This window comes from Salvelinus fontinalis, chromosome 8 (genome assembly GCF_029448725.1).
Source record: "Salvelinus fontinalis isolate EN_2023a chromosome 8, ASM2944872v1, whole genome shotgun sequence".
NCBI classification, from domain to species: domain Eukaryota; kingdom Metazoa; phylum Chordata; class Actinopteri; order Salmoniformes; family Salmonidae; genus Salvelinus; species Salvelinus fontinalis.
Genome location: NC_074672.1, coordinates 4,786,806 through 4,801,079, shown reverse-complemented (window position 1 = coordinate 4,801,079; position 14,274 = coordinate 4,786,806). Strand labels below are relative to the sequence as shown.

Genomic DNA, 14,274 nt, shown 5'->3' with positions numbered 1-14,274 from the left:
GTTACTAACACCTGGAACCAGTTTATAGCTGGCAATATGGCACCATTTCCGTGTCTTTCATTTCATATCTCTCCTTATCCTTTGGCTGTTTTTGTTGGATCATTTTGTATCTTTTTGAGTTTGCGTTTTATCGTCATTATCATCTTGGAATTTGTTAAATAACCTGGAAACAATCAATGCCTTCATTACTCAACATTTGAAACTGAGTTCATAACTGAACTTAGTGAGTAATAAATATGTTAATAATTGCAATCAAGAAATGTACAGTTGTTTTATTGGAAGATGAGTTGTAACCCTTACCTGTATTTTGGTGTCTAATAGAAATGGCGAATTAGAACATTAGAACAGAAGCCATAACAACGGTAGAATTTGGTTCCAAATCTCAGCTGTTGAAAACGACATTTTTGTCTAAAAGAAATGTGAGATAATGTCTAGATGCTTTTCTTAGTGGAGATCAATTTTATAAATTGCCTGGCTGGGCTGATGAGTTAGTGGATTGCGCAGTCAGATGGAACAGAGTAAATAGGCATTTTAACATCATAGCTTTAGTCAGTGGTAACTTGTGGAATAGACAACGGCTGGAAGGCAGTTAACCAAATCAGCATTCAGGATTAGACCCACCCGTTGTATAATAGACACCAAAATAGATGTAGGGTTCCAACTCATTTCCAATTAGTGCAAATCTTCCAATAAAACAACTTGAGATTTCTTGATTGCAATTATTCCCAGGTACAGTTGTTCCAAGGTTTGAGTAATGAACGCATTGATTATTTCCAGGTTATTTGAACAGATTCCAGGATGATAATGATGGCAAAAGTAAACTCAAAAACCGCACAAAATTGTCCAACAAAAAACGTAAATGAAAGGATAAGGTAAGACTCAAAATAAAAGGAACCTTAGCTAGGCACCTTAGCCACTACAGTAGTACCTATTTGCATGTAAGATACACTGAGTACACAAAACATTAAGAACACCTGCTCTTTCCATGACATAGACTGACCAGGTGAATCCAGGTGAAAGCTATGATCCCTTATTGATGTCACTTATTAAATCCACTTCAATCAGTGTAGATGAAGGGGAGGAGACCGGTTAAATAAGCCTTGAGACAATTGAGACATGGATTGTGTATGTGCGGCTTTCAGAGGGTGAATGGGCAAGACATAAGATTTAAGTGCATTTGAACGGGGTATGGTAGTAGGTGCCGGGCTCACTGGTTTCTGTCAAGAGCTGCCACGCTGTTGGGTTTTTCACACTCAACAGTTTCCTGTATGTATCAAGAATGCTCCACCACCCAAATGACATCCAGCCAACTTGACACAACTGTGGTAAGCCTTGGAGTCAACATGGGCCAGCATCCCTGTGGAACACTTTCGACACCTTGTAGAGTCCATGCCCTGATTAATTGAGGCTGTTCTGAGGGCAAAAAGGGGGGGTTTGGTATATGAGGGCAAAAAAGGGGGGGTTTGGTATATGAGGGCAAAAAAGGGGGGGTTTGGTATATGAGGGCAAAAAGGGGGGGTTTGGTATATGAGGGCAAAAAGGGGGGGTTTGGTATATGAGGGCAAAAAGGGGGGGTTTGGTATATGAGGGCAAAAAGGGGGGGTTTGGTATATGAGGGCAAAAAGGGGGGGTTTGGTATATGAGGGCAAAAAGGGGGGGTTTGGTATATGAGGGCAAAAAGGGGGGGTTTGGTATATGAGGGCAAAAAGGGGGGGTTTGGTATATGAGGGCAAAAAGGGGGGGTTTGGTATATGAGGGCAAAAAGGGGGGGTTTGGTATATGAGGGCAAAAAGGGGGGGTTTGGTATATGAGGGCAAAAAGGGGGGGTTTGGTATATGAGGGCAAAAAGGGGGGGTTTGGTATATGAGGGCAAAAAAGGGGGGGTTTGGTATATGAGGGCAAAAAAGGGGGGGTTTGGTATATGAGGGCAAAAAGGGGGGGTTTGGTATATGAGGGCAAAAAGGGGGGGTTTGGTATATGAGGGCAAAAAGGGGGGGTTTGGTATATGAGGGCAAAAAGGGGGGGTTTGGTATATGAGGGCAAAAAGGGGGGGTTTGGTATATGAGGGCAAAAAGGGGGGGTTTGGTATATGAGGGCAAAAAGGGGGGGTTTGGTATATGAGGGCAAAAAGGGGGGGTTTGGTATATGAGGGCAAAAAGGGGGGGTTTGGTATATGAGGGCAAAAAGGGGGGGTTTGGTATATGAGGGCAAAAAGGGGGGGTTTGGTATATGAGGGCAAAAAGGGGGGGTTTGGTATATGAGGGCAAAAAGGGGGGGTTTGGTATATGAGGGCAAAAAGGGGGGGTTTGGTATATGAGGGCAAAAAGGGGGGGTTTGGTATATGAGGGCAAAAAGGGGGGGTTTGGTATATGAGGGCAAAAAGGGGGGGTTTGGTATATGAGGGCAAAAAGGGGGGGTTTGGTATATGAGGGCAAAAAGGGGGGGTTTGGTATATGAGGGCAAAAAGGGGGGGTTTGGTATATGAGGGCAAAAAGGGGGGGTTTGGTATATGAGGGCAAAAAGGGGGGGTTTGGTATATGAGGGCAAAAAGGGGGGGTTTGGTATATGAGGGCAAAAAGGGGGGGTTTGGTATATGAGGGCAAAAAGGGGGGGTTTGGTATATGAGGGCAAAAAGGGGGGGTTTGGTATATGAGGGCAAAAAGGGGGGGTTTGGTATATGAGGGCAAAAAGGGGGGGTTTGGTATATGAGGGCAAAAAGGGGGGGTTTGGTATATGAGGGCAAAAAGGGGGGGTTTGGTATATGAGGGCAAAAAGGGGGGGTTTGGTATATGAGGGCAAAAAGGGGGGGTTTGGTATATGAGGGCAAAAAGGGGGGGTTTGGTATATGAGGGCAAAAAGGGGGGGTTTGGTATATGAGGGCAAAAAGGGGGGGTTTGGTATATGAGGGCAAAAAGGGGGGGTTTGGTATATGAGGGCAAAAAGGGGGGGTTTGGTATATGAGGGCAAAAAGGGGGGGTTTGGTATATGAGGGCAAAAAGGGGGGGTTTGGTATATGAGGGCAAAAAGGGGGGGTTTGGTATATGAGGGCAAAAAGGGGGGGTTTGGTATATGAGGGCAAAAAGGGGGGGTTTGGTATATGAGGGCAAAAAGGGGGGGTTTGGTATATGAGGGCAAAAAGGGGGGGTTTGGTATATGAGGGCAAAAAGGGGGGGTTTGGTATATGAGGGCAAAAAGGGGGGGTTTGGTATATGAGGGCAAAAAGGGGGGGTTTGGTATATGAGGGCAAAAAGGGGGGGTTTGGTATATGAGGGCAAAAAGGGGGGGTTTGGTATATGAGGGCAAAAAGGGGGGGTTTGGTATATGAGGGCAAAAAGGGGGGGTTTGGTATATGAGGGCAAAAAGGGGGGGTTTGGTATATGAGGGCAAAAAGGGGGGGTTTGGTATATGAGGGCAAAAAGGGGGGGTTTGGTATATGAGGGCAAAAAGGGGGGGTTTGGTATATGAGGGCAAAAAGGGGGGGTTTGGTATATGAGGGCAAAAAGGGGGGGTTTGGTATATGAGGGCAAAAAGGGGGGGTTTGGTATATGAGGGCAAAAAGGGGGGGTTTGGTATATGAGGGCAAAAAGGGGGGGGGTTTGGTATATGAGGTGCACAAAAATACAATGGGGTGGGAGGAAATAGAAGAAAAGAAGGTGTTTTAACAAAATCAAATAATGAAACGTATATAATGAAGTCACCAATGTATGACAGTCAATTTGATCAAGTCAATCATAAGATGCACTTATTGCCTGTTCACTCTTCTCTTTCCCTTCTACCAACCTAGGTCCAATACAAGCACAACCACCTGCTGGATAAGGGCAAGCACATCGGCGCCCGCAGCATTCTGGATGACCCGCGCATGCTACACTGCATGCAGATGGGCCGGATGACGAGTGAGCAAGAGTACCGCAAAGACGCACTTTCCACCAGTGGCCAGTACCACCTCAATCCAGATATGATCAATTTAGTGACAGCCAAGAACGCCCAGGCTCTGGCCAGCGATCAGGACTACAGGAAGAGGCTCCATGCGTACACTGTCCTACCTGACGATATTAAAGTCCAATGGGCCAAGAAGGCCTACAACCTGCAGAGCGAGGTAAGGCAGCGAGGAGGGGGGAGGGTGGGTGGAAGAGAAGGGTGGAGGGGAGAGGGAGAACATGGGAAATGTACTATTAAGTATTAGGATATTGGAGCAGGGGCTTTCCCCTCAAATTAATTTAACAAATCATGTCCCAGGGTGCAACATTGTTAAGAATAGACTGGAAGGGAATCCAATCGTTTTTACCATAGTGCATTTTCAACATAATGAAAGGGATCTCAACCACAGTCTCAGGAAATACAAAGAACAATATTCAAATAAGAGTTTCAGTAAATATGAGGGTATAAATAGCAACCCTCTCCCTGCGTCTGTTTTCTAGAAACTGTACAAGTCGGATCTGAACTTCATGAAGGGCGTGGCCTGGGATGGTGTGGGGGCGCCTCTAATGGAGTTGGCAAAGAAAGCCGGAGAACTCACCAGTGATGTAAGTACACAACTAGCGGCCATGTTACCTGAGAAATAAGAGAGTGGTGTGTGTGTGTGTGTGCGACTGATCCTTATGTGAAGTGGTCTTGGTCTTGCAGAAGAAATATCGTCAGCTGCCAGACAGTCTGAAGTTCACCCAAGTGGCGGACTCTCCAGACATTGTTCATGCTAAGAACAGCTACCTGCAGTGCAGTGAGGTATGAGCTCCTATTCATTTTGTAAAATCGTCAGTGTCTTCAGTTGAGGAGGGCTACTAAATCTAATGCGATTTGAAAATATGCTTGCTAATGCTTGCTATTTGAAAGAGCAAACTCCACCCATTTGGCACTCCAGGCAGACAAAAGCAAGTATTTGAGATTTTAAAATAGCATTTAAAACCATGTCTGTCTGTGACCCCCTTCAAAGGCAAATTCTGTGTAATTGTTATCAATGTTATTCTCACCACGTTACAGAGGCTGTATAAGTCTGGAGACTCGGACGCCATGCACAAATATACCTTACATGCCGACGACCCTGACTTCATCAGAGCAAGGATCAACGCCCAGCAAATTAGCAATGTAAGAGACCAACTATGCTTTTTTTTCTTCTCTAATGCCTTGTACACACTCTGTTGTACATCCGTTGTATAAACTAAGACAACTGTTTTGATACAACGGAGAGTTTGTCTACACAAAAGTGTTTCGATGAGTTGCCCGAAACACATCACAATGGTTGTGCAATAAACTCTCCATTGTATTACAAAAAATATCAGTTGCATCACAACCTTGTGTCAAATGTGTTGTACATCAGTTGTCAATCTGAGTGTGTACAGGGCCTGAAAATGTCCAACAAATTATTAGATGCATAATATCCAAGACAAATCCAAACACCGTGAGACTCAACATATGGAAGCATATCGAGATTGACCACAAGGTGGTGCTATAACGGGCACATGTTTATTCTCATGAATGCATATAAATCAGTCACGGATTTTAGTGTTGTAACAAAACTTGGTACACATGTTCCAAACACTGTGAAGAGAACATATTCAAGCACATTCAGATCCACATGCAAATTCCAGTGAGATGATAAGGCCTAGGAGGGTGTAACCTGGCATGATGGTAAAGCGCCAACACACCCTCTCATAAAATGCCTTGCCAATTGGCCACATTGTGGCGCTATAACAAGCGATTGAAAATGCAAAATTTGAAAGGTCACTTTTTTGAAAGGTCACAAATTTGTAAACACAAGGAATAAATATCACTGAATGACAGAAATTTGAACAAAGTAGGCTAATGAATTAATTCAAAATTAATGGAAGAGACGGCATTCAGAGGTCAAGACAGCGCTGCTCTGAGACAAGCATGGAGACTGGTCTTGATAAATCAATGAGATTTTTCTTTTCACTGAATCTCCATTTGGGTGTTGGTTAGACTACAATTAGGGTGTGGAAATGTTAGGATTATTTTGCTCTTACTGTAGTACTGTAGCCTACTCCTGACCGGTCACATTGTACAGCGCCATTATGGGCCATTAGCAGGACAATAGACTCTTGCCAAGAAGGAGGGTAAGGGGGAGTTTTGTATTGTCAAATATATTTCTCAGTTAGCTTGGCTGTATCACAACCGGCCATGATTGGGAGTCCCTTAGGGCGGCCAACAATTGACCCAGCGTTTGTTCTTAACTGACTTGCCTAGTTAAATAAAGGTCACGTTGTACAGCGCCATAAGGGACTCCCAATCACGGCCGGTTGTGATACCCCTGAGTTTCGTTTTTAGATTTTCTTGGAATAGAAACACCATAATATTAATCAAATTAATTAAGCTACATTTCTTAAAATCAATCCCATATATTATGTTCTTACAAAAATAGGTTTTATGAGGTGACGGTGGTCTTTTGGTTTCTCTCCCTCTAAAACCAGAAATAAATAATTCTAAATAACAAACTGGCTTTATTTACATATTAGTAAGAATGTCTCACCTCATGTTCAAGAATGGCTTTTTTTCCCCAATCACTTCCAGTATTTTGAAAACAAAATCATCTCCAAAATATCACCATAGCCATAGAAAGTTGGTTGTAATTTCAGTTTCATCCACCAGAAAAGATACAACAAATATTGTCGTTAAACTGAAATATACTAAAAAAACGTACATGTGGTAAGGGGGAAAAAGTATTATTATTTAGCTTGTTTTTCACAAGCGTATCAGGCTGTGAATTCTGCAAACAATGTTTCTATGATGGGCTACTAGCAGGACAATATATATTGGTCATATTGGTCATGGCTCCCGAGTGGCGCAGCGGTCTAAGGCACTGCATCTGAGTCCCATAGGGCGGTGCACAATTGGCCCAGCATCGTCCGGGTTAGGGGAGGGTTTGGCCAGCCGGGATGTCCTTGTCCAAAAAATAGGCACGGTGGGCTTTTGGTTTCTCTCCCTCTAAAATCAGAAAAAAATATTTTGGCCTTTATAAATATTATTTTGGCCTTTATTATTATTATTATTATTATTATTATTATTAATTAATTTACAATTATATAAAAGCCCCTTAGATATTCTCAAAATTCAGATTTACCTTAACGAAAAATGTTCGTTAGATATTCATTTAGAACCCTCCAATCCTCTCAAATTAATTATTGAAGGAGAGTCATGTCATTGAAAAAATATTTGTAGATATACTGTAGGCCATCGTAGGCAACATGAGTCTCACTAGTGTTGAGTAATGTGCTGTGTAGGTCTTATTTATTTAAAAAGCATATTGAAGATAGACGCAATAGGATTTGAAGCAATAGTCTACCCGTGTGTGGTCAACTATTTCAGCACCGTTTCGTGCTGCTCTGAGACAAGCATGGGGACTTTTTCACTTAATCTCCATTTGGGTATTGGTTAGACTACAATTAGGGTGTGGAAATGTTATGCTCTTAATACTGTAGCCTACTCCCGACCGTCGTGTTGTACAGAGCCATATTTTCTTAACGGAGGGTTTCGTTTCTTGTTTTTCTTAGACTAGAAACACCACAATATTAATCAAATGAATTAAGCTACATTTCTTAAAATCAATCCCATATTCTACATTCTTACAAAAAAAGGTTTTAAATTCTCTAGTACAGCCAATATTGACGACTATCAAATGCTTCTCAAAGATGCCCTCTGGTGGTCAAACTAGCAATAACTAGTATTAATGGCAACAATGGCTGACAATTAAATGACGTGCCATAGAATTCTACGGCACCCCGCGAGGTGTGCTGCAGTATGACGCAACTTTTACAGGAAGCACCACTGTACTTAAGAATCTCAAATATATTTTTATTTGTTTAACACTTTTTTGGTTACTAAATTATTCCATATGTGTAATTTCATAGTTTTGATGTCTTCACTATTATTCTACATTGTAGAAAATAGTAAAAATAAAGAAAAATCCTTGAATGAGTAGCTATGTCCAAACGTTTTACTGGGACTGTAAGTATTCACATCCCTGAGTCAATACTTTGTGGAAGCACCTTTGGCAGCAATTACAGCTGTGTCTTTCTGGGTAAGTCTCTAAAAGCTTTCCACACCTGGATTGTACAACATTTGCCCGTTGTTCTTTTCAAAATTCTTCAATCTCTGTCAAATTGATTTAAGTAGATTTAAGTCTAATCTGTTACTCAGCCACTCAGGAACATTCACTGTGTTCTTGGTAAGCAACTCCAGAGTAGATTTCGCCCTCTGTTTTAGGTTATTCTCCTGCAGAAAGGTGAATTCATCTCCCAGTGTCTGGTGGAAAGTAGACTAAAACAGGAGGCAAGGATTTTGGCTGTGCTTAGCTCCAGTCTGTTTATTTTTCATCCTGAAAAACTCCCTTGTCCTTAACAATTCCAAGCATACCCATAACATGATGCAGCCACCATTATACTTGAAAATATGGAGAGTGGTAATCAGTAATGTGTTGTATTGGATTAGCCCCGAACATTACTCTTTGTAGTCAGAACAAAAAGTGAATTGCTTTGCTCAATGTTTTTGCAATATTACTTTAGTGAATTGCAAACATGATGCATGTTTTGGAATATTTTTTATTCTGTACAGGCTTCCTTCTTTTCCCTTTGTTTATGTTAGTTATAGTTAGGTTAGTATTGTGATGTAACTAAAATGTTGTTGATCCATCGTTAGTTTTCTCCTATCACAGCCATTAAACTGTGTAACTATTTTAAAGTCACCATTGGCCTCATTTTGAAATCCTTAAACGGTTTCCTTTCTTCTGCAACTGAGTTAGGAAGGATGCCTGTATCTTTGTAATGACTGGGTGTATTGATACACCATCCAGAGTGTAATTAATAACTTCACCATGCTCAAAGGGATTTTCAAGTTTCTGATTTTTATTTTTTTTACCCATCTACCAATAGGTGCCATTCTTTGCGAGGCATTAGTAAACCTCCCTGGTCTTTATGGTTGAATCTGTGTTTAAAATTCACTGCTTGACTGAGGGACATTACAGATAATTGTATTTGTGGGGTACAGAGATGAGGTAGTAATTTATTATTGCACACAGAACTTTTTATGTTAAAATTAAGATGGCGCTGGAGAGGATGGCTGCCGTTTCATTGGCTCTTAACCAACTGTGCTATTTTGTTTGTTTATTCACATTTTTGTAACTTATTTTGTACATAATGTTGCTGCTACCGTCTCTTATGACCGAAAAGAGCTCCTGGACATCAGAACAGCGATTACTCACCTCGAGTTGGACTAATCATTTTTCTTTAACGAGTCGGATGGGAAGGACATACTCCAAACACTCGAACAGGCCCTCATTCCCGTCATTCGCTGGAGAAAGAAACAGTGATTTTGCGGAAAGAGCTCGGGGTGCCTTGTGAGGATCAGGCGACGAGTGGTTAATCTGCCTTTGCGATCCGTACTGTTAGCCAACGTTCAATCACTGGAACATAAATGGGACAAACTGAAACCATGTATATCCTACCAACGGGACATTAAAAACGGTAATATCTTATGTTTCACAGAGTCGTGGCTGAATGACGACATTAATAACATACAGCTGGTGGGTTGTACACTCGGCAGGATAGAACAGCAGCCTCTGGTAAGACACGGGGCGGGGGCCTATGTCTATTTGTTAACAACAGCTGGTGCAGGATATCTAAGGAAGTCTCAAGGTGTTGCTCGCCTGAGGTAGAGTATCTCATGATAAGCTGTAGACCACACTATCTACCTAGAGTTCATCTGTATTTTTCATAGCTGTCTACATACTACCACAGACCGATGCTGGCTCTAAAACCGCGCTCAATGAACTGTATACCGCCATAAGCAAGCAGGAAAATGCTCATCCAGAGGCGGCGCTCCTTGTGGCCGGGGACTTTAATGAGATTTAATACAGGGAAACTTAAATCCGTTTAACCTAATTTCTACCAGCGTATTAAACGTGCAACCAGAGGGAAAAAACTCGAGACCACCTTTACTCCACACACAGAGACGCATACAAAGCTCTCCCTCACCCTCCATTTGGCAAATCTGACCATAATTCTATCCTCCTGATTCCTGCTTACAAGCAAAAATTAAAGCAGGAAGCACCAGTGACTCGGTCTATAAATAAAGTGGTCAGATGAAGCAGATAGTAAGCTACAGGACTGTTTTGTTAGCACAGACTGAAATATGTTCCAGGATTCTTCCGATGGATTCTTCCGATGGTACACCACATCAGTCACTGGCTTCATCAATAAGTGCATCGATGACGTTATCCCCATAGTGACTGTACGTACAAACCCCAACCAGAAGCCATGAATTACAGGCAACATTCGAACTGAGCTAAAGGATAGAGCTGCCGCTTTCAAGGAGCAGGATTCTAACCCGGAAGCTTATAAGAAATCACACTCTGCCCTCCGACGAACCATCAAACAGGAAAAGCATCAATACAGAACCAAGATCGAAGCGTGCTACGTCGGATGTGGCAGGGCTTGCAAACTATTACAGACTACAAAGGGAAGCACAGACAAGAGTTCCCCAGTAAGACAAGCCTACCAGACGAGCTAAATAACTTCTATGCTCGCTTCGAGGCAAGTAAACCTGAAACATGCATGATAGCATCCGCTGTTTCAGACGACTGTGTGATCACGCACTCTGCAGCCGATGTGAGTAAAACCTTTAAACAGGTCAACATTCACAAGGCCGCTGGGCCAGACGGATTACCAGGACGTGTACTCCAAACATGCGCTGATCAACTGGCCAGTGTCTTCACTGACATTTTCAACCTCTCCCTGTCCGAGTCTGTAATACCAACATAGTCCCTGTGCCCAAGAACACTAAGGTAACCTGCCTAAATGACTACTGACATGTAGCACTCACGTCTGTAGCCATGAAATGCGTTGAAAGGCTGGTCACGGTTAACATCAACACCATTATCCCAGAAACCGTAGACCCACTCCAGATCCACAGATGATGCAATCTCTATTGCACTCCACACTGCCCTTTCACACCTGGTCAAAAGGAACACCTCTGTGAGAATGCTATTCATTGACGCTCAGCGTTCAACACCATAGTGCTCTCAAAGCTCGTCAATAAGCTAAGGACCCTGGGACTAAACACCTACCTCTGCGACTGGATCCTGGACTTCCTAACGGGCAGCTCCGAGGAAGGGTAGGTAACAACACATCTGCCATGCTGATCCTCAACACTGGGGCCCCTCAGGAGTGCGTGCTCAGTCCCCTCCTGTACAACCTGTTCACTCATGACTGCATGGCCAGGCACGACTCCAACACCATCATTATATTTTCCGGTGACACAACAGTGATAGGCCTGATCACCGACAACGATGAGACAGCCTATAGGGAGGAGGTCAGAGACCTGACCCTGTGGCGCAAGGACAACAACATGTCCCTCAACGTGATCAAGACAAAGGAGATGATTGTGGACTCCTGGAAAAGGAGGACCGAGCACAGCCCCATTCTCATCGATGGGGATGTGGTGGAGCAGGTTGAGAACTTCAAATTCCTTGGCATCCACATCACCAACAAACTAACCGGGTCCAAGCACACCAAGACAGTATTGAAGAGGGCACGACAAAACCTATCCCTCCTCAGGAGACTTAACCAATTTGGCATGGGTCCTCAGACCCTCAAAAGGCATTACAGCTACTCCATCAAGAGCATCCTGACTGTTCAGCCTCCGACCACAAGGCACTACATAGGGTAGTGCGTACGGCCCAGTACATCACCAGGGCCAAGCTTCCTGCCATCCAGGACCTCCATACCAGGCGGTGTCAGAGGAAGGCCCTGAAAATTGTCAAAGACTCCAGCCACCCTAGTCATAGACTGTTCTCTCTGCTACCGCACGGCAAATGGTATCGGAGTGCCAAGTCTAGGTCCAAGAGGCTTCTAAACAGCTTCTACACCCAAGCCATAAGACTCCACCACCTTCCGGAGACACCTGAAACCCCACCTCTTCAAGGAATACCTAGGATAAAGCAATCCTTCAACCCCCCCCCCCCCCCACCCTTAAAATGATCTATATGCACTTTTGGTAAAATGGCTGTTCCACTGGATGTCATAAGGTGAATGCACCAATTTGTAAGTCGCTCTGGATAAGAGCGTCTGCTAAATGACTTAAATGTTAAATGTCCTAAACATCTAATCAAATGGCTACCCAGACTATTTACATTGCCCCCTCCTACGCTGCTGCTACTCTCTATTATCTATGCATAGTCACTTTAGTAACTCTCCCTACATGTACATATTACCTTGACACCAGTACCTCCTGTATATAGCCTCCACATTGACTCTGTACCGGCACCTCCTGTATATAGCCTCCACATTGACTCTGTACCGGTACCCCCTGTATATAGCCTCCACATTGACTCTGTACCGTAATACCCTGTATATAGCCTCCACATTGACTCTGTACCGGTACCCCCTGTATATAGCACCGATATTGTTATATTACTGCTGCTCTTTAATTATTTGTTATTCTTACTTGCTTGGGGGTAATTTCTTAAGACTGCATTGAAATGTAAGTAAGCATTTCACTGTAAGGTTGTATTCCGCACATGTGACAAATAACATTTGATTTGGCTTGTTAAACATTTTAACTCCTAAACTTACTTAGGCTTGACATAACAGAGGGGTGAATACTTATTGAATCAAGACATGCCAGCTTTTCATTTTTTATTAATCTGTAAATAATTTCTAAAATGTGGTATTGTGGTGTAGGCCAGTGATATTTTTTTCCGGTTGTGTTCAGGTTGTAATGTTCAGGTTGTAACAACAAAATGTTGAAAAAGTCAAGGGGTCTGAATACTTTCCGAATGCACTGTACAGTATTCAGACCCCCTGACTTATTCTGAAATGGTTTAAATAGTTTCCCCCCCTCATCAATCTACACACAATACCCCATAGTGACAAAGCAAACACAGGTTTTTAGATTTTTTTTGCAAATGTATAAAAAATATATATATATAACACATTTACATAAGTATTCAGACCCTTTACTCAGTACTTTGTTCACACACCTTTGGCAGCAATTGCAGCCTCACGTCTTCTTGGGTAGAACTACAAGCTTGGCACACCTGTATTTGGGGAGTTTCTCCCATTCTTCTCTTCAGATTCTCTCAAGCTCTGTCAGTTTGGATGGGGAGTGTCGCTGCACAGCTATTTTCAGGTCGCTCCAGAGATGTTCGATCGGGTTCAAGTCCGGGCTCGGGCTGGGCAACTCAAGGACATTCAGAGACTTGTCCAGAAACCAGTCCTGCATTGTCTTGGCTGTGTGCTGAGGTACCTTGTCCTGTTGTAAGGTGAACCTTCTCCCCAGTCTGAGGTCCTGAGTGCTCTGGAGGTTTTCTTCAAGGATCTCTCTGTACTTTTCTTCGTTCATCTTTCCCTCGATCCTGACTAGTCTCCCCGTCCCTGCCACTGAAAGACATCCCCACAGCATGATGCTGCCTTCACCATGCTTCACCATAGGGATGGTGCCAGTTTTTCTCCAGATGTGACGCTTGGCATTCAGTACAAAGAGTTCAATCAAGGTTTCATAAGACCAGAGCATCTTGTTTCTCGTGGTCTGAGGTGCCTTTTGGCAAATTCCAAGCAGGCTGTCATGTGCCGTTTACTGAGGAGTGGCATCCGTCTGATTGGTGGAGTTCTCCCATCTCCACAGAGGAGCTATTGAGCTCTGTCACAGGGACCATCGGGTTCTTTGTCACCTCCGTGACCAAGGCCATTCTCCCCCGATTGCTCAGTTTGGCCGGGCGGACAGCTCTAGAAAGTCTTGGTGGTTCCAAACTTCTTCCATTTAAGAATGATGGAGGCCACTGTGTTCTTGAGGACCTTCAATGCTGCAGAATCTGCAGAATGTTGCAGAACCCCAGATCTGTGCCTTGACACAATCCTGTCTCGGAACTCTACGGACAATTCCTTCGACCTCATGGCTTGGTTTTTGCTCTGTCAACTGTGGGACCTTATATAGACAGGTATGTGCCTTTCCAAATCATGTCCAATCACTTGAATTTACCACAGGTGGACTCCAATCAAATTGCAGAAACATCTCAAGGATTATCAATGGAAACATGATGCACCTGAGCTCAATGTCGAGTCCCATAGCAAAGGGTCTGAATACTTATGTAAATAAGGTATTTCTGTTTAGTTTTTTTATACATTTGCAACAATTTCTAAACCTGTTTTAAATGTTTCATTATGGGGTATTGTGTGTAGATTTGGATTTGTTGCCTGCTAATTGGAGGGATAACTTGTTTTACACTTAAAGGTCAGGAGCGGGAAAAAAATCAATTTTAGAACATGG

General features: G+C 43.2%; 2 protein-coding genes across 3 annotated transcripts in view; one reads left to right on the top strand and one right to left on the bottom strand.

The window, feature by feature from the left end:
- The window catches only part of LOC129860409 (uncharacterized), a 269,201-nt gene that overhangs the window by 7,998 nt on the left and 246,929 nt on the right, over window positions 1-14,274 (bottom strand). The gene's annotated exons all lie outside the window — the stretch shown is intronic.
- Window positions 1-14,274, top strand: part of nrap (nebulin-related anchoring protein) — a 101,641-nt gene that overhangs the window by 69,215 nt on the left and 18,152 nt on the right. For both annotated transcript variants that reach the window (XM_055930783.1, XM_055930782.1), the window contains exons 34-37: window positions 3,785-4,096; window positions 4,419-4,523; window positions 4,624-4,722; window positions 4,978-5,082. In XM_055930783.1, the coding sequence (XP_055786758.1) occupies window positions 3,785-4,096; window positions 4,419-4,523; window positions 4,624-4,722; window positions 4,978-5,082 (621 nt within the window). The remainder of the gene's footprint in view (window positions 1-3,784; window positions 4,097-4,418; window positions 4,524-4,623; window positions 4,723-4,977; window positions 5,083-14,274) is intronic.